The 17,441-nt window shown below is 53.5% G+C and overlaps 3 protein-coding genes across 8 annotated transcripts; 2 read left to right on the plus strand and 1 right to left on the minus strand.

The window, feature by feature from the left end:
- Positions 1–131: 131 nt before the first annotated feature.
- Positions 132–13,623, minus strand: TAF6 (TATA-box binding protein associated factor 6). 6 transcript variants are annotated; one of them, XM_032430928.1, is made up of 16 exons: positions 8,558–8,604; positions 8,101–8,259; positions 4,727–4,942; positions 4,535–4,621; positions 4,237–4,390; positions 3,989–4,045; positions 3,760–3,879; positions 3,460–3,605; positions 3,279–3,356; positions 3,071–3,172; positions 2,782–2,964; positions 2,254–2,328; positions 2,000–2,125; positions 1,298–1,471; positions 861–1,058; positions 132–579 (listed from the first exon to the last, which is right to left on the minus strand). In XM_032430928.1, exons 3-16 carry the CDS (start codon positions 4,880–4,882, stop codon positions 199–201), a joined length of 2,037 nt encoding a protein of 678 aa, XP_032286819.1. In that variant the 5' UTR covers positions 4,883–4,942; positions 8,101–8,259; positions 8,558–8,604; the 3' UTR covers positions 132–198. The 6 variants fall into 6 exon arrangements, with proteins under 6 accessions (XP_032286819.1, XP_032286820.1, XP_032286826.1 ...); XM_032430929.1 differs by lacking the exons at positions 8,101–8,259; positions 8,558–8,604 and adding an exon at positions 13,543–13,623; XM_032430935.1 differs by lacking the exons at positions 8,101–8,259; positions 8,558–8,604 and adding an exon at positions 13,156–13,320.
- Positions 8,863–13,149, plus strand: CNPY4 (canopy FGF signaling regulator 4). Its single transcript, XM_032430941.1, has 6 exons — positions 8,863–9,111; positions 10,935–11,061; positions 11,160–11,256; positions 11,472–11,594; positions 12,110–12,227; positions 12,320–13,149. The coding sequence occupies exons 1-6, from the start codon at positions 8,997–8,999 to the stop codon at positions 12,481–12,483; spliced, it is 744 nt and encodes a 247-aa protein (XP_032286832.1). The 5' UTR covers positions 8,863–8,996; the 3' UTR covers positions 12,484–13,149.
- A 151-nt stretch (positions 13,624–13,774) lies between the features above and the next one.
- MBLAC1 (metallo-beta-lactamase domain containing 1) lies at positions 13,775–16,594 on the plus strand. The gene has a single exon (XM_032430940.1). It carries the CDS (start codon positions 13,788–13,790, stop codon positions 14,538–14,540), a length of 753 nt encoding a protein of 250 aa, XP_032286831.1. The 5' UTR covers positions 13,775–13,787; the 3' UTR covers positions 14,541–16,594.
- The last annotated feature ends 847 nt before the right edge of the window (positions 16,595–17,441 follow it).

Genomic DNA, 17,441 nt, shown 5'->3' on the forward strand with positions numbered 1-17,441 from the left:
GGATCAGAACTTACAAATCAAACTTTTATTCTGAGGAACTGGCTGTACAATATCTAAAAAAAAAAAGGTAACATGGAGGAAGCAAACTATTACTCCCTTCCATCCTGCGCACGAGTGTGAGTGTGTGTGTGTGTGTGTGTGTATGTGTGTGTGAGAGAGAGTCGGGGACAGAAGAACGTTGGCAGATACACAACAGCATTAAGGTGCAGGCGGAGGGGAGCCAGATCCAGGAGGCTGGGAGCCGTTGGCTTTTGGAGTCCCTGGAGCTGGAGGGGGGCTATCCCCAGCTTCCTGTTTCCCCCCACAGAGGGCATTGCCCCCAAGCGGGGAGGGGGCTGAGGATGGGGGAGGAGCTGGAGAAGGATGGGAGGCCGGGCCTCCTTTGCCCTCCCCTGTAGGGGGAAGAGAGACCACGATGTACTTCTGGACGCTGCCGGGCCCAGAGGGAGCAGTGCTGGGGGGTGTGGTGGTGGCAGTGGAGACCAGTTTGACGATGGGCTGCACGCTGGGGACTGTGGTGGTGACGGGAGAGGTAGTGGTGGAGCCTGAGCCGGGGGCTGAGGTGCTGAGGGACAGGACCTGGGGGAAGAAAGGAAAGGCGCTGCCTGGGGGAGGATTCACCTGCTCCAGCCGAACAGCTGATCATAGTTCACATGCTCAGGAGCCTGGAGGTTGCTGCCAGCTGGACAGCCATGCTCAGGATGAGCAGCCACGGCCTCGCGGGCCTCCTCGAAATGCCCCTTCCCGCTCCTGTCTTTGGGCCCAGAGGGAACTGGGCTCTACTCTGGGGCCCCCAGGGTACTTGGAGGTTGCCCTGGTCATGCTCCCCACCATCCCAGGTCCCACGTGGCTCCCAGTACCTGTTGGGTGGATGAGGCGCTGGAGGAGGACGACATTACAATAAACTTGGTTGGAGGAGGGGAAGGCTGAGGCGGGGCAGCAGCTCGGGCAGACACCAATGTCTGCACAGGCAGCGCGATGGAGCCAGGGACCTTCAGCAAGCCAGGGGTCCGAGGGCCGGGCTGAGGGGCCTGTGAGAGGGTCAGCGTGGGCCGGGGCTGCACGAAGAAGAGGGAAGAAGAAAATGTCAAGGTCTAAGAAGGGAAAGGGCACATGTTGCTGCTCCTCGGCGGGTCTCCCTGGGGTTGGGGAATCATCCACTAAGGGGGCCCAGACTCCCCCCAACACTGCTCTCTCAGAGGGCCCCATGTTTTCCAAAAGCAAGCTCTTGTCTGCGTCCCCTCCCCCCAGCCCTCCCCCATGTTTCTTCACCAAACGCCCCGCCCCCATCACGGACCTGAGTGATGGTCAGAGTGGTCCTGTTGACTTGCTGAGCCTGCAGAGCAGCCTGGGCCCGGGCCTTGACGACATGGGAGCAGAGCAGGGGTCCGAGGGACCCAAATTCTGCCCGATAAGCATCTTGATTGTCAGGTGGTAGGCGCAGCTTTGCCAGAACAGGGGCACAGTGTTTCTGCAGAGAAAGCAAAGAAAAGCCAGTAGGTGGAGGGCTGGGCCCCTCAGGAAGTGTGACAGGGAAGGGGTGAGGAAGAAAGCGCCCGGTAGTTCAGTATGTTCCTGGCGCGGGCCGGACTGCCGGGAGAGCCGTGTGTGTGAGAACCGCTGGCTTTTCCTCAGAGGACAAGCAGCACCCACTGGTGCAACTGGGTGACTTGCTGAATACACTGGTGACTTCTAAGGGGTGGCTGGTCCACAGGGTGATGCCTTGCACGGAACGGACCACAGTGATGCAGAAGCCTCAGGGGCAGTCCCTTCTAGGGGATGTCCCGTGCTGAGAGTTAAGATCTCTTATTTCTTACTTAACCTTTCGGTGCCTTGGTCTCCATCTGCACAACAGTATTGGACTCTGAATATATGAGGCAAAGATGGCATGAGTGAATAAAAGCCAACCATGGCTTGCTGAACATTGTACCCGTGTGTGTGGGGGGGGGGCGGGAGTGGGAAGAAGAGGGGGGAGGGCAGGGATGGGGGCTCTGGTCACCAGGAGGAGGCTCTGCACGTGGTCAGCTCCGATGCGGTCGATGTTGCTCAGCACAGGGCCGTCTAGGACGCTGCGGATCCGCTCCCCCTCCTGCTGCAGCCGTGGCAGAATCAGAGTCTTAATCACCTATCGGAACGGAAGGGGAGAAGCCAGGAACCTTGGGTCACCTTGGGGTCTCCCGGGTGGGGCTCTTGCCCACTAGGACCCAGGATACCTCCTTTCCCCCAGCGCTCCCCCTGCTGCCAGGGCCTCACATCGTGTCCCAGCTCTGCCAGGCCTGCGATGGAGCCGTAACGCGTGGTCCACGGAGTCTTCTCGTCCACCCAGCTCTGTAAGGGGAAGGAAGAGAAACCCGGGTCAAGGGGCCTGAGAAACTAACCGTTAAGGACCAAGTCTCATGAACACGCTTTTGTTGTGGATCATTAAGACATTACAGAGAGGGCCCGAGTTTGAGGCCCTGTCCCTCTGCCCTGTGTTTTCAGTGTCCTTTCCTCTCGCCACACTGACCCACCTCTGGCTTGGCTGAAGCTTTGTCCTGGTCACCACCCTGGGGTGGGGATGTGAAATAGTCTACACTCCTTATTCTTTAAGATTTATTTATTTATTTGTGCTGGGGGGGGGTGTAGGCAGAGGGAGAGAATCTCAAACAGAATCCCTGCTGAGCACGGAGCATGAGCGCTGGATTCCACAACCCTGAGATCATGACCTGAGCTGAAATCAAGAGCCAGATGCCTAACCCACTGAGCCACCCAGGTGCCCCTACACTCCTCATTCTTGCTCACCTTGGTGAAGGTCTTGGTGATCCGGGACTGGATGTTGTTCGTGGTTGTGCTGAAATGCTTGCAGATCTGGGCCACGAGTCGGGCAGCAAAGTCCCGGAGTGCCCAGTGATTGTCCACATCTGGCCGCAGGCACAGCTGTCTGCTCACGATGCAGGTCATCACAGCTGGAATCAACTCATGCACCTATGGAAGGAGTGGCAAGTTGGCTAATTCTGACAAATGGCTTCCCATTGGTGGCAGCAAGGTGCCCTGACCCTGGGTGGAAAGGTGGGTGGGCAGGACCGCTCACATATTTTTCTAGATACAGCGTGGGGTTGTCCATCAGCGCCTTCACCATGCGCATCAGGTAGATGAGCAGGGCCAGGTTGTTCTGCACCACATTCACACGGACCTGTGGGAGGAGGTGACGGGGCGGTGAGACCCTCAGATGAGCTCCCCCGCCGCCTCCTCACTGCCCGGAACCTCATCCTAGGTGCTGGCCGTCTGCCTCCTCTCACCCCCTCCGAGATGAAAGTGCTGAATCGTGGCAGCATCTGATAGAGCCCCGGGTCCGTTGCGATGCTCTGCAGTGCCTCCTGCGGGGGGAGGGAGCGAGTGACGTGGGGGCAGAGACCGGGACGGGTTCGTGGGACTTCCGGAGAAGGGACCCGGGGTAAAAGCAGGTCAGGGGGGCCTCACCGCTCTCTTGGCCTCACAGGAGCCCACACAGGCTTCGGTGATCTCCTTGTAGTACAGCTGCTGCTCCACAGACAGCTCGTGGATACTTCGTGGCTTCAGCCGCAAAGGGGCGCCCTCCAGCAGGGGTGGCGCCTTCTTCTCTTTCCCTGGGTGAAGGGGGAAAACAGGTTTGAAAACAAAAGCTCCAGGAGAGGCCTCGAACCAGACAAACCTTTGCTCCCTGCCCAGTGAGACCTCCTCACAGCTCGCCATCTGGCTTTGGGGCAGGAGCCAGGAGAGGCCTGGCCTAGCAGTACTGACCTTTGCCATCGGCTGGAGCAGCCCCTTGACCTTTGCCTTTCAAGGGTCCATCTTCCTCCTGGCCTGGCTTTGCTGACTTCAGGGGTTCCGTGGCCTCAGCCTTCTGCTGCTCTTTGGGAGCTGGTGGCAAAGCGGTCACAGCAGGAGTGAGGAGAGTGGCAGGGGATGGAAAGGAAGGACAGGGAAGGTGAGATAGACCGGGGTGGGCTCTGGGCTTGGACAAGGTTACCTGGGGGTGGATTCTCCGGGATAGCTGGCTGGCAGCCTTCAATGCTCAGCCAATGAGCTGCGAGGAAAGAAGGTGTCAAGTTGAACTGCTGGACATGGACACTAAGGAGCCACTCCACACTAGGAACGTGTTTTCCGTCCTGTTCCCACTTCCTGCAACTCACCAGCGATCTCACGCAGCGGGCTTCTCCATTGTGATCCCCACCCCCTCTCCCTCCTCCCTGCCGCCTTGCTCTCCCCACCCCCAACCTTTGAGGCAGACGTCCAAGGGCACCCGGGGCAGAGGGGTATTGATGATGTCGCTCAGATCAACCTCCTTCTCCTCGTAGAAGTAAAGCTCCCGGCCCCCACCAGAGGCGAAACGGAAAGGAATGAACTCCTGAGCGTGGAAGCCATAGAGCGGCTATATCAGGAGAGAGAGAGAGAGAGACACCAGGATGAGAGGGAAGCCTGAGGAGCCATGGCCGAAGGCAAATGCAGCATCTGGGAGGACGGATCTCACCACCCTGCCCCCGCCCCCAACCTCAGTCCTGCGTGCCCCAATCACCTCGACATTCTTTAGCTTCAGTGCGTAGTCAATGTCACTCGTGGTGAGCTTCTGCCGCTTCCCCATGTGCATGAACTTCAAGGCATCCTGGGGGTGCGAGACAGACAGACATCAGCCTGACAGCCTGAGGAAGAACGGGGCCTGGGCAGCATCCTTGATACGACGCAGGGCTGGGCGGACGGGTCAGGTTACCTGGGCAATCTCCTTGATGCGGTAGCTGACCTCATCGGTCAGCAGCTGGCAGGTCTCCTCCTGAATCTGAGCGATCCCCATTGACTCGGCCACCACCTTCATCGACTCCGAGGGCAGCACCGTATTGCTGAGCTTCAGCTTCTTCTCCTCGGCCATTCTGGAGCCCCTTGTTCCCTCCCCCAAAGAGTGATACCCCAGGGTGGAGAAACGGAGACCCTGGCAGGGGGATGGGGTGGGCAGAAGAGATAAAAAAGAAGTATGAGTCAGCCTTGGATGTAACGGAAGCAGGTAGTAATCCGATCCAGGGCAACACAATGTACTGAGCTCTGCATTCTGTGCCCAGTGGCGTGCAAGTGAGGCACAGTGAAGGGACGTGGCCTCGACTGAAATCCCAGCCCTAGACTCCCCAGCTGGGTTATTTGGGCAAATTACTGACATTCTCCCACCTCTGGGTTTCTTCCCCATATGTGGAACGTGGAAAAGGCTTGGTTTCCTGAGGTGGTTCTGTGTATACCTTCATCTCTCCTGCCCCTTCTTGCACCATTATTCACGCTTGACACAAAAGCAGTAACGGTTAAATACAACGCTCCCACTCTGAGCCTAAACACCTGTACAATTTAATGTGATGAAAAAACACACAACCATCCCAACCAGTTCTTACTTTAAATTCATGGCCATGAACTTCACACAGGCCCCTCATGCTGCCAGACAATCATACTACACCTCCATGCACTCAGTCTCCCTCTGTCCTATGTGATACCTCCTCTCTTCCTTACTTCAGGCCATCAGAAGAGAACCTCCACAGATTCCCACCACATCCACCAACCTAACAGCACCGGTGCCCACATCCTCTGCCTTTGCACCTGTTACTTTAAGTATTTCATTTTTAAGTAGGCTCCATGCCCAGCACAGAGACCATTATGGGGCTTGAACTCACCACCCTGAGATCAAGACCTGAGCTGAGATCAAGAGTTGGATGCTTGGGGTACCTGGGTGGCTCAGTCGTCAAGCGTCTGCCTTCAGCTAAGGTCATGATCCCAGGGTCCTGGGATAGAGCCCCATGTCGGGATCCCTGCTCAGCAGGGAGTCTGCTTCTCCCTCTGCCCCTCCCCTCTGCTTGTGCTCTGTCTCTCAAATAAATAAATAAAAAAAAAAATCTAAAAAAAAAAAAAAAAGTTGGACGCTTAGCCACCCACGCGCCCCCTACCTGTTAGAGAAGCCGCTCGTGCCTCTCACCAACTCCCAACACTGCTTTCTCCCTGCATCACCACCAAGTTTTCAACCTACCCAATCAGTCATTCCTGCCAGCCTACAAAATGCAGTTATTCCTCCCATCTTAAGAAAACAAAACGATGGTCTATCCATACAATGGAATAGTATGCAGCCTTAAAAAGGAAGGAGATTCGGACATGTGCTATACCATGGATGAACCTTGAGGACACGATGCTCAGTGAAATAAGGCAGCCACAAAAGGACAAATGGTATGTATTCCACTTATATGAGGTTCTTAGAGGAGTCAAATTCATAGACTCTGCAAGTGGAAGTGGGTTGCTGGGGCTAGGGCAGGGAAGAATGGGGAGTTAGTGTTTGATGGCACTGGAGTTTCAGTTTTACAACATGAAGAGTTCTGGAAGGATGGATGGTGTGAAGGTTGTATAACGAAGTGAACACATTTAATCCCTCTATACTGTACACTTGAAATGGTTTAGAATGGTGAGCTTATGTGTATTTCACAATTAGAAATATAAAACAATATTTTCTTCATTTCACTTTCTCTCCAACATATACCCCGTTTTCCAGCTCCTCCTTGCAACCAAACTCCCTGAAAGAGTTATCTTAACTTTCTAATTCCTCTCCTCTCCTCTCTTGCACCTACCCCAAGCAGGTTTTTGACACCACCAGGTCCCTGAAACTGCTCATCAAGGTCACTGATGACTCCACATCGCCAAATCCAAGGTCCACTCTCCGTCCTCATCATACCTGACCTGCCAGAAGCACACACTGTAGCTGACTACTCCCTCCTGAAAACTCTTTACTCCACTGCCTTCCCCTGGCTTTCCTCCTACCTCACTGGCCACTCCTGTTTCCCTGACCAGTTCTTCCTCTTGTCATCTGCCTGACGCCGGAGCGTCCTGGGCTCGGTCTTTGGTTTTCTTCTGTTGCTACACTTACTCCCTTGGTGATGTCAACTACCCTCAATTTTCAACAGTGCTTATAGGCTGATGGTGGCCAAGTTTATATCCTCAGCCCAGAACGTTCTTCCTAACACCAGATTTGTTTATCAAACTGTCGACTTAAAATCTCTTCTGGAACTGAACTCCTGATCTCCCTTTCCACCTGCTCCATTTTTCTTCATCTTCATGGTAATGTCATCTATCCAGGCACTCACTCTATATGTGAGCCCTCACATCAAATCGGCCAGGTGATCCAACCTGATTCCTCCAGTCCCACTGCATGGCCAAGTCACCATCATCTCTCGCCTGGCTAACTTCAACAGTCTCCTGACAAGGTCTTCTTGCTTCCACCCTTGCTCCCTACATCTATTCCCAACATAGCAGCCAGAGTGATTCTGTCAAAATATAAATCAGATTGGGTCATTTCTCTGCTCAAAAGCCTGTAATGGTTCCCCATTTACCACAGAGTAAAATCCAAAATCCTAATTACAGTCTATAAGGCCCTTCATAACTTGCCCTCTCCCCATCACATCTCTGATCTGCTTTCCTTCCTTCTTCCATCTTGATCCAGCCCCAGTGTTCTCCTGCTGTTCAAACCTCACAGGGAAGCTCTTGCTTTACGGCCTTTGCTCTCTTCCTTCTGCCTTGAATGCTCTTCCCCAGATGCCAGCTTGGCTGCCTACTCCCCTCACCCTATTCAACACCACACTCCAATCCCACTCTGCTTTTCCCCCTCATGGCATTTAACATCTACTAATATATACTGTATCATTTCTAATTGTTTATCACCACCACACCTTCCCTTTCCACCCTCCACTGTGTGGACAAAAATCTTTGTGTTATGCTCACTGATGTATTACAAGATCCCACACTGGTGCCTGAGCCACTGTACTCAGTAAATCATTTGTTGAATAAATCAGTGAATTATAAGGCTTAGAGATGTAGGTGCTCAATAAATTCACGGTACCACGATTACCAAGATGAACAAGATACAGGTCCAAGCTTGGAACCTGCTTTGTGGCCTAAAGGAGAGTGGCTTGCTTGAAGTTGGCATTCGGAAGACTACTGTCCAAAGTGTTTAGACTGACTGCGGGGTGTTGATGGGGGCGTGCTGGAGGGCTGAGCACGGAAGCGAAAGAGAATTTGGTCTCCTCCTCCGCTAAGTCTTATGTTCAGGGAACACATTTATTCAACACATACTCTGTGCCTGGCGCCGGGTATACGAGACGCTGTTGTATCCCAGGTCACTGGTGAACTCTTACTAAGCCTTCAATACCCTCCGTACCGACTGCCAGTAACAGCTCGCAAAACACGCTACGACCTCAGGAGCTCTTCAGGTCAGTGGAGTCGGCAGGAAAGCTTCACAGAAAAGGGCTAACTTTAACTAGACGTGGGTAGTGGCTTCCCCAGCACGGAAGCGAGTCGAAGCTCCCCACGGAATGGGTACAGCGCGGAAGAAGGCGCTGAGAACCCACCTCATCCCCCCAACATCCTCCAATGCAAACACACACGCACACACAGAGTCCCCACGCGCACGGACACACAACCCAACGTCCTCCTCCAGACTCCCACACAGGCCCTTCAAAGGGCCTAGTCCCGGGTAGCACTCAGACCCGCCCCCGTCAGCCGAACGCCCCACGCAGAAAAAGTCTCTCACCGCCGCCAAAGCACCGCTCACCCGGCGCTCGGCGCCATCTTGGCCCCGCCCCCTCCCGGGAGCAGGTCCTGGCAGAGACGGAGAGGAAGTCACTGCCCCTTCCGCGAGCCGGAATGAGTCTCCTAGGCTCACGGCCTGAATTGGTATAAAAAACGGGTTTTTCTCTCTACGTGCAAGGAGCACACCCTCCTGCTGCAATTACTTCAGTTTATACTTTCACTACCCCGCGGCCAGGACCCTAAGAGGCGCCACAAAACCGAGGCGGGATAGCCGGGAGTGCAATGAGGCCCCACCCCCTTCCGGACCGGGACTGCGCGTGCGCCTCCCAAGCCAGGCTGGCTGGAAATTCCCTCCGACCCCCTCGGAACTTAAAGGGCCCGCTGCCTTCCCGAAGTTGGTGTGAAGGCAAGGGTTTGTTGGTTGTGGACAGCACTTTGTCATGGGACCTGTGCGGTTGGGAATGTTGCTTTTCATTTTGGCTGTGTATGGCGCTTGGGTTGGGTCGCCGAAGGAGGAAGACGATGACACAGAACGCTTGCCCAGCAAATGCGAAGGTATCTAAAGGGAGTGGCCCCTATTCGCATCCCTCTGCCCATCTCCTTAGTCTGGACCGGACCAAATGGACCGTGATGGGTGGGTCACTCGATGTCCTTTAAGACCTGAGGGAGACTCTGATGGAGCTTGGCTGAATTCGAAGGGGGTCAAGGGAGGGAATGCATAGCGCTACCCCACAACTGTGGCACTACAATTCCCATAGGGCATCCAGAGGAAGTCCTCTTTTTCTCGCTTGCGTAGCCCCAGTGATCTGTGGGAACTGTAGTTCAGAGACTATCTGCCCAGTATCACCCACTCTACTGAGCATTCAAAGTGTGTTTCCCCCCATGACACTAAACCTAAACCTGGGGAGCCTGCAGGAGCTGGGTGTGAGGCTCATACCTTATGAACGTCCTCTGCTCCACCCTTGCAGAGACGCTCTCAAATTACAGGTCCCATGCTCTCCTGGGGAGGGTTTGGGGTAAGTAAATAAGGCCTTGAAGCTCAAAAAGAGGAGGCCACAGAAATGGAGGAGGTTCCCCATACGTGTGAGGCTTTGCAGAGGGTGTGTACTTACAGATTTTACTGTGAGCAGCATCTTATGTGGCTGCATGACGGTGGTGACTGGGTGGGGTGGGGGGGAAACACTTCAGAGCTGGGCCGTTGAGTTCCCTGGTTCCCTAGTTTGTTGCCTTCCTGACTTTAATTTCTTCCCTGGATTCTTTTTCCTTTCACCCCACTCCACCCTGCATTTCAGTATTGGTGTTCCGCATGACCTGAGCCTACCTCGCCTCTCCTCCTTGCTCTAACACCTCTGCAGGCCTCCTGCTGTGGTCAAAATACACCCATTTTTGGCACAGCATAGAAGTCTCTTTGTTGTATGGCCTCCACCGCTCTTATATTTCTGTCTCAACTCCCATCCTCAAAGTGCCCATGATTCAGCCACACTGAACTTCTCAGCTGTCACTGAGCCTGCCTTATCCTCTTGCACTCTGTGCCTCAGCACACTTTTTCCCTTTGCCTGAAATAACCCTCTCCCTTCTGTTTTTGATTCTCAAGACCCAGTTTAGATGTCAATTCCTTTGGAAGCCTTCTTCCTTTTCTGTCACCTCCCACTATATTGTAAGCCCTTGGAGGGAAGAAGAGCACCTGTATCTCCGAGGTCCTAGCATAGTGCCTGGAACATTTAAGGCACTTTTGTTAACTTGCCCTGTGTTTAACTTGCTTGGCACTTCTGTATAGGCCACCCCCTTTCTTGGGACCCACCTCATGCCAGGCCAGGTGCTAGCTGCTAGAAGACGGTGGTGGAACATACGCAATGCTCATCCTTAAGGAAATCACAAGCTAGCAGCAATTCAGTAAATGGCCATTGAATGAATTTTGCATTTCCTAAAGAGATTAAATCTCTTGTGAACCTCTAGTGTAGGGCCCATCACACCACATTGTCATCATTTTTAATCTGTCCCCAACTACATCAGCAATGTCCTGTGAATAGGGATCATGGGTCTTACTGCTCTCATGCATATAGGAGCTCAATAAATAACTGCAGAATAAAAGCAAACACTTATAAAGTGCTCCCTATATGCCACGCACTATTATAGGGGCTTTACAGAGGTTGATTTATTTAATCCTCACCACACCTCTACGAAGGAGGTTCAACTTTATTGTTATCTCCATTTTAGAGATGCAGAAACCAAGGCACAGCAGAATTACCACATAGCTATTAAGTGGCTGAGTCAGGATTCTAACCCAGCCAGTCTGGCTCTAGTCTGCTGCTTTTGCTCATCTACAGAATGAGTTGCTGGAATGTTTGTTTATCTTTCACATCCTTGTGGACATCTAGTGTGTAAGCTGCTGAGCCTGGAGCTACAGGAAAAGCTGAGTCGCACTGGCCGATCTCGAGAGGTGCTGGAGCTGGGGCAGGTGCTAGATACTGGCAAGAGAAAGAAACACATCCCTTACAGTGTTTCGTGAGTTCTTCTTGTTGCTCATCTACCTTCTGAGCCCTGAGGGAGCCCTGGGAGCTCCTACAGCATCCAAGAAATCTTTGTTTCCCCTCTTCCCACAGAGAGACAAGGCTGGAAGAGGCCTTGGAGAATTTGTGTGAGCGGATCCTGGATTACAGTGTTCATGCCGAGCGCAAGGGCTCACTGAGATATGCCAAGGTCAGACTCTTCCCTAGGGCAGCATCCCACGTTTCAGAAACAACAACGGGTATCCCCTGGGATCCATCTCCCTCCAGCTCTGGAGAGTGTCCCCTCCCCATTGTTAGACTCCCTCATGGAGTCTCTCTCTGGTAGTTGACAAACCTGCTGTGGCAGAAAGGGGAAGGATGAGGTGGGGCAGTGAGCTGGGCTGATCCCAAATTCCTATCTCTCAGGGTCAGAGTCAGACCATGGCAACGCTGAAAGGTCTGGTGCAGAAGGGGGTGAAGGTGGATCTGGGGATCCCTCTGGAGCTATGGGACGAGCCCAGCGTGGAAGTCACGTTCCTCAAGAAGCAGGTAGGACAGGATACTGCACTGCCTGGGGCAATGAGAAGGGAACCTGAGGGGAGACCTAGATACTCGGGAATTCTGCCTCTGAGCAGGAGAAGGGGGCAGAGTGAAGACTCTGTCATTGATTGAAGTGGGCCCAGGAGCATATCAAGGAGTAATAATGGAGGCTGATAATATCTACTACCACATATTGAGCACCTACTATGTGCCAGATTCAGGCCCACATACTTTCCAGCTGCTGCCCCATTTTACCCTCACAACAACTTCATGTGGTAGGTACTGTTACCATTTCCCATTTTATAGGCAAGGAGTTGAGACATAAGAGTTTAATAGCCTACTTGGCAGAATAGGTTTTAGTAAATGTTTGTTGAATGAATGAGGATTACCATCTCGTACGCCAAGTTTAGCCTCCTGGCTACCTGCTCTTTAGGATGGGGTGGGCAGACAGGAGTGAAGAGCAGAGAGGAGCGTTTCCAAAGCCCAGCAGAGTAGATTCCTTTCTGACCCTTCCACTTGATCAGTGTGAGACGATGCTGGAGGAGTTTGAAGATGTCGTGGGAGACTGGTACTTCCATCATCAGGAGCAGCCCCTACAGCATTTTCTCTGTGAAGGTCATGTGCTCCCCCCTGCTGAGACTGGTAAGTGTGTGGGGCTGGCCCCTTTCCTGCCAGGCCCCAACCTCCTCTACCCCCAGATTAATATCTAAATTGTTTTCTATCACCCAACCTAGCGTGTCTACAGGAAACCTGGACCGGAAAGGAGAAGATCACGGATGGGCAAGAGAAGACAGAAGGGGAGGAGGAGCAAGATCAGGAGGAGGAGGAAGAAGAGGAAGAGGAGGAAGAGATGATCAACACACCAGGGCACTCCAAGCATGACCCAGAGGACCTTTGACTCTTGCCTTTGAGCCCCCAGGAAGGGGCAGGAGTCATGGAGAAGAACCCTCTGAAGTCTGAGCTCTCCCTGCTCCACATAAGGGTGTGTGTGTATGCGTGAGCGAGCTTGTAGCTGTTCTCTCCTGTCTGGTCTCGGGCAGGATCCTGGTGGTGCAGCATGGCATGGCTATGGGGACAAAGGTGGGAGCAGTAGGCGGAAGGCCTGCTCCAACAGATGAGTCCTCTGCCTGCCATCTGGCCCCTTAATTGGCAGGTGTGTGTGTGGTGACAGTATTGAAGGCTTTCCCCTTTAAATCTCTCTCCTACTCCCCACCCGACCCAGAGGTCAGTGAAGGCATTGGAGCTGTGGGTCTCGGGAAAGGCACTCTGCCCTCGGGGTCTGTTTCTAGACCCTTACAAGAAGAAGCCAGCGTGGACATTCTCTATGACCTATACACATTGCCTGAGTCCAGGCTACAAGCCAACAAACTGAACAAGAAGGGGACACTATGAGGATGCGGCGATGTTGATAAGTTAGGTGGGGTAGATATTTAGTCTACTTCATACTAATTTCACCGAGGGCCCACCATGTAATTTCACAGGTGCCAAATTTTCTACAGCGCTAGTAAAAAATTTTTTTAAATATCACCTGGGCCCGTAGTTTCAAACAACTGTCCTGCACACATCATACCTGGCCGATATAGCAGCGCCCAGAGAATAGAGCCGTTGGTCGCCGGCTGTTAGAAGCTAATGGTGCTTTGCAATTTGCAGTCCAGGGAGGCTGGCAGGGGTCCCCCGGCTGATAAACATCTAGGCGCGGGTCTGTGCAAGCCCTCGCGGCGCGTGCGGGAGAATGCACCGGAATTAAAAATCAGCGTTCGGCTCGGCCACCATACCCCGGGCTTACGGGAGCTCGCAGAGGACAAAATCTCGCGCGCTTTTCCGAGGGCCGCTCCAACTACGGAGTGAGGCCAGAATTAGGAGAAGCGGTGAAACTAGGTCCAAGGCGGGGAGCGCCTCGGTTAGAATGAGGGAAATAAAGAGGATATCCTTTGGGGCATGATGGGTGAGGACCTACCGCATGAGAACTGTGGCGACGGCCGAAGACACTGAGGGACTGGCGGGTTCAGGCTCAGGGCAGCTTGGACGATACCATCTGCGGAAGGGCGTTGGGGCGATACCATCTTAAGGGCGCGAAGGGGGTGGCAAAGAGCAGACTTGGAAGGTGCTACTTTGGAGGAGGCAGGGCGCACGTGGGAACCCGAAGGGACTGGACAGTCGCCCACATCCCCATTTCCCTTCCCCAGCCGTCCCGATCCTGCCATGAGCGCTCTGGTGCGGACCGAGCCGCTGCCCGGGGAGCCGCCTCTGCTAGTGAGCGGCGACCCTTACTCCGTGGTGGTCCTGCTGCAGGGCTACGCGGAGCCCGAGGGGGTCGACGATGCGGTACGCGCCGACGGCTCCGTGACGCTTGTGCTGCCTCAGGCCTGGGGCTCAGCCTCCGGCACCCGAGAGTCCCCGCCCGAGGGCGGCGGGGCGAAGACCGCCCTGGAGGAGGTGGCCCGTGGCCCCATCCTCGTGGACACTGGGGGCCCCTGGGCTCGGGAGGCGCTCCTGGGGGCCCTGGCGGCGCAGGGCGTGGCCCCCGGAGACGTGACTCTGGTGGTGGGCACCCACGGACACTCGGATCACATCGGGAACCTGGGGCTTTTTCCCGGGGCGGCTTTGCTGGTCTCCCACGACTTCTGCCTCCCCGGGGGCCGCTACCTCCCCCACGGGCTAGGTGAGGAGCGGCCCCTGCAGCTGGGCCCGGGGCTCGAGGTGTGGGCCACGCCGGGCCATGGGGGCCAGCGGGACGTGAGCGTGGTGGTGGCGGGCACGGCCCTGGGCACCGTGGTGGTGGTGGGCGATGTGTTTGAACGCAACGGAGACGAAGACTCATGGCAAGCGCTGAGCGAAGACCCGGTGGCCCAGGAGAGGAGCCGGAAGAGGGTCCTAGCCACTGCGGACGTGGTCGTGCCTGGTCACGGAGCCCCCTTTAGGGTGGTCAGGGAAGCCCCTCAGCCAGGGAACTGACGTCCAGAAGACCAGAGGAACCGCCCTGTCAGCCGAGTCAGAGGAGTCAGGGGTGATCGCTTCCAGCCCTTGCAAGAGGCTGGTTTTCCAGCGAGGACAGTCATCTATATCACTGGTTCTGCAACCAAACTAGGACCAAGGACTGGCTCAGCCGTGTGCCACCTCTTGGGGCCCCCGTAAAATGGGAGAATGTTCCTGGGAGGGTCGTCCAAAATAAAAATAGGAAACTGCATAGAAAATCATAAAGCCCTAATGTAAATGTGAATCCTTAATAGTGATAATCATGCAGATTTGGTAATTAGCAACTGCAACAGGGGGGTACTTTGGCCAATTGCTTATTTCTCATAAGATGGAGGCTTGCTGAGAGAAGGTGCAGGGCATAGAAGTAACACCTTAGTTATCTGACTTTCATCCATCTGTTCGTTTGAGGAATATTTAACACCTGCAATGATTCAAGCACTGCCCTAGCTCAAGGGGATGCAACAGTGAGCAAGCTAGACAAACTCCCTGTTCCTTATGGAGATTACAGTCTACAGAGACAGAAAGACAACTAATAATAGTAAACCAAATAATTACAGATTGTGTTTAGTGATATGAAAGAAAAGGAGGGAAAGATGGGGGTAGAGTGCCTGGATGGGAAGATGGCCTCTTTTATTTAAGGTGGTCAGGGAAAGCCTCTGAGGAGATAATTTTTAATCAGGGAACTGAATGGGAAGAAAGCCAACCATATGAGGATCTGGCAGATGTGCATTCCAGGCACAGGAACAGCAGGTACAAAGGTCCTGAGGCAGGATGGCTTGACCTGCTTGAGCAGCAAGAAGAGCATGGGGTTGGACTACAGAGTGCCAGAGGAGAGTGACAACAAATGAGGATGCAGAGTTCGGCCAGGCCATCATGGACCACAGTTAGGGGTTTGGATTTATACTGAGATGGAAGGCTTTGGCTTCTGAGGAGGCTAATGACTTGGTCTTATTTAAAGTAACTGCTCTTGTTCTGAGAGGAGAAGTGGTCAGAGTGGGGCAAGAATAGAATCAGCTGGACTGGTTAGGAAGCTATTGTGGTCTTCCAGGCAAGAGAAGTCAGTGGCACCTGCTCTTATCCTAGAAATCCTATTATGGCACTGGTCCTCTTCACAACTGTGTCCCAGGCCCTCCATCCACACAGTCCCAGGACCCGCAGAAGCACTCAGGTGTGGCAGATGAAGGAAAGGAGCAAGTCCACTTTGTTGCAGATGATGAGCCACCCTGGGTGGATGCCATGGGGCAGGGCCTGACTGGGGGTTATTTCCCTGGTGTCCACCAAAGGCAGCTCAGAGGAACCGGTTCACCTAGAGGGTGAACCAGTAGCTGCCACGCACAGACTTGTAGTTGGTGTTGGCCAGTTTGATGACCACAGAGTGCAGAGTTCCGGGCCAACAGTTCAGCCACAGCTGCCCAGATCCCTGCCAGTCACCAGATAAAGATAAATGGAGTGAAGGTGGCAATATGGGGACCCAGCCTCAGAACTACCCTTGGCCAGGTTTTCTAGCTTCTGGACCACAGAGTGCTGGGAGGTTACTGGTGTGTGGAGAGAGTACAGGGGCCAGCTGTGGGCCCACCAATGCAGCACTGTGCCCTGAGTGGTCTCCGGGGCCATCAGGGGCCCCATCTGATATGTGGAGTGTAGATCCAACAGCTTCAGGGCTGTAGGGAGGATGAAAAAGGAGTGGATGGGGGTTATTTAGAACTATGCACTTTCAACTTGTACAAATAAAAACTCCAGTCCTGACTTACTTTCCAGAATATGGTCCTCTGCCCACGACTCAGGTCTAGTCATCTAGAGCAACCCATCTCTTTGGCCACACTGATTGTCTCCAGGATGGGCAGGTCACCTAAGCTAGTCAAGGCTTGGCCATCTTAGGGGTTTTGTTGGAGCTAGTGGGAAAAAGTCTAGTTCTTTCCTGAAAGACTGACATGGGAGATGTACGAAAGTGTGGAATCACTATAGTCACATATATCACGATGTGCACACCTGAAACCAATACTACCCTGTATGTTAGCTAACTGGAATTTAAATAAAAACTTTAAAAACTGACGTGAGAGAAGTTATTTGCCACCTTGTGGGAAGAGCCCATGGGCTCTGGGGTCAAGTGGAGGCTGAGGCTGAAGCTGAACAGTAGGGGGCAGAAATGAGCAGTTAAGAGAAACAGATCCTGAGACAGACAAGTTTGCACTCTGAAAGCCAGACCCATCCCTGCATTCTTCCTTCAGTCACCTGGGCTAAGCCCCCACTTTGCTGCCTAAGCTGCTTTCTGCTTTCAGTCGCAACAAGAGGAGTCCTGGGTGGATACAAACACTGGTGGAAATGACCCATTAGAAAGGCCACAGGAACTGTGGGAAAGCAGCCTTAGAGGGTGGGGCCCAGAATGATTGTACTTTTAGAAGTTTTTTCCAGCTTCCCTTTTGTGTAACCTCTTGGGAAAACTTGACCCATATGGTTAGATGCTTCTACTCACAAATATTCAGGGGCTCCACATTGCCTACAAATAACACAAACTTTCCCAGTCCTAAGACAAACTGTTTCGGCTCTGCTGGGACTGCCTGCTGCCTGCCAGACTCGCCTGCTTCCTTCTCCCACAGGCCTGCTCTCCTGCTGTCCTCCCTTTTCTGTACCATCCCAATCATCCAGGCTCAATTCAGCTCATCTCCTACAGAAAAGCCTCCTCTGAATTTTCCACCCCTACTTTAAACTCTTGTAATGCATTCTCTGTATTATTCACTTAGCAGTAGGTATGACTGGTGTTGGTCATTATTTCTGGAAATGTCCCCTCCCCACTGTGCCCCTTGAGAGCAGAAACTAAGAAAAATGCTTCTATGAATGCTTCAGAGCTTGGTATTTTGTCTGTGAACGCCATGTAATAAA

The sequence above is a fragment of the Phoca vitulina genome, unplaced genomic scaffold (assembly GCF_004348235.1).
Source record: "Phoca vitulina isolate PV1807 unplaced genomic scaffold, GSC_HSeal_1.0 scaffold45, whole genome shotgun sequence".
NCBI classification, from domain to species: Eukaryota; Metazoa; Chordata; class Mammalia; order Carnivora; family Phocidae; genus Phoca; species Phoca vitulina.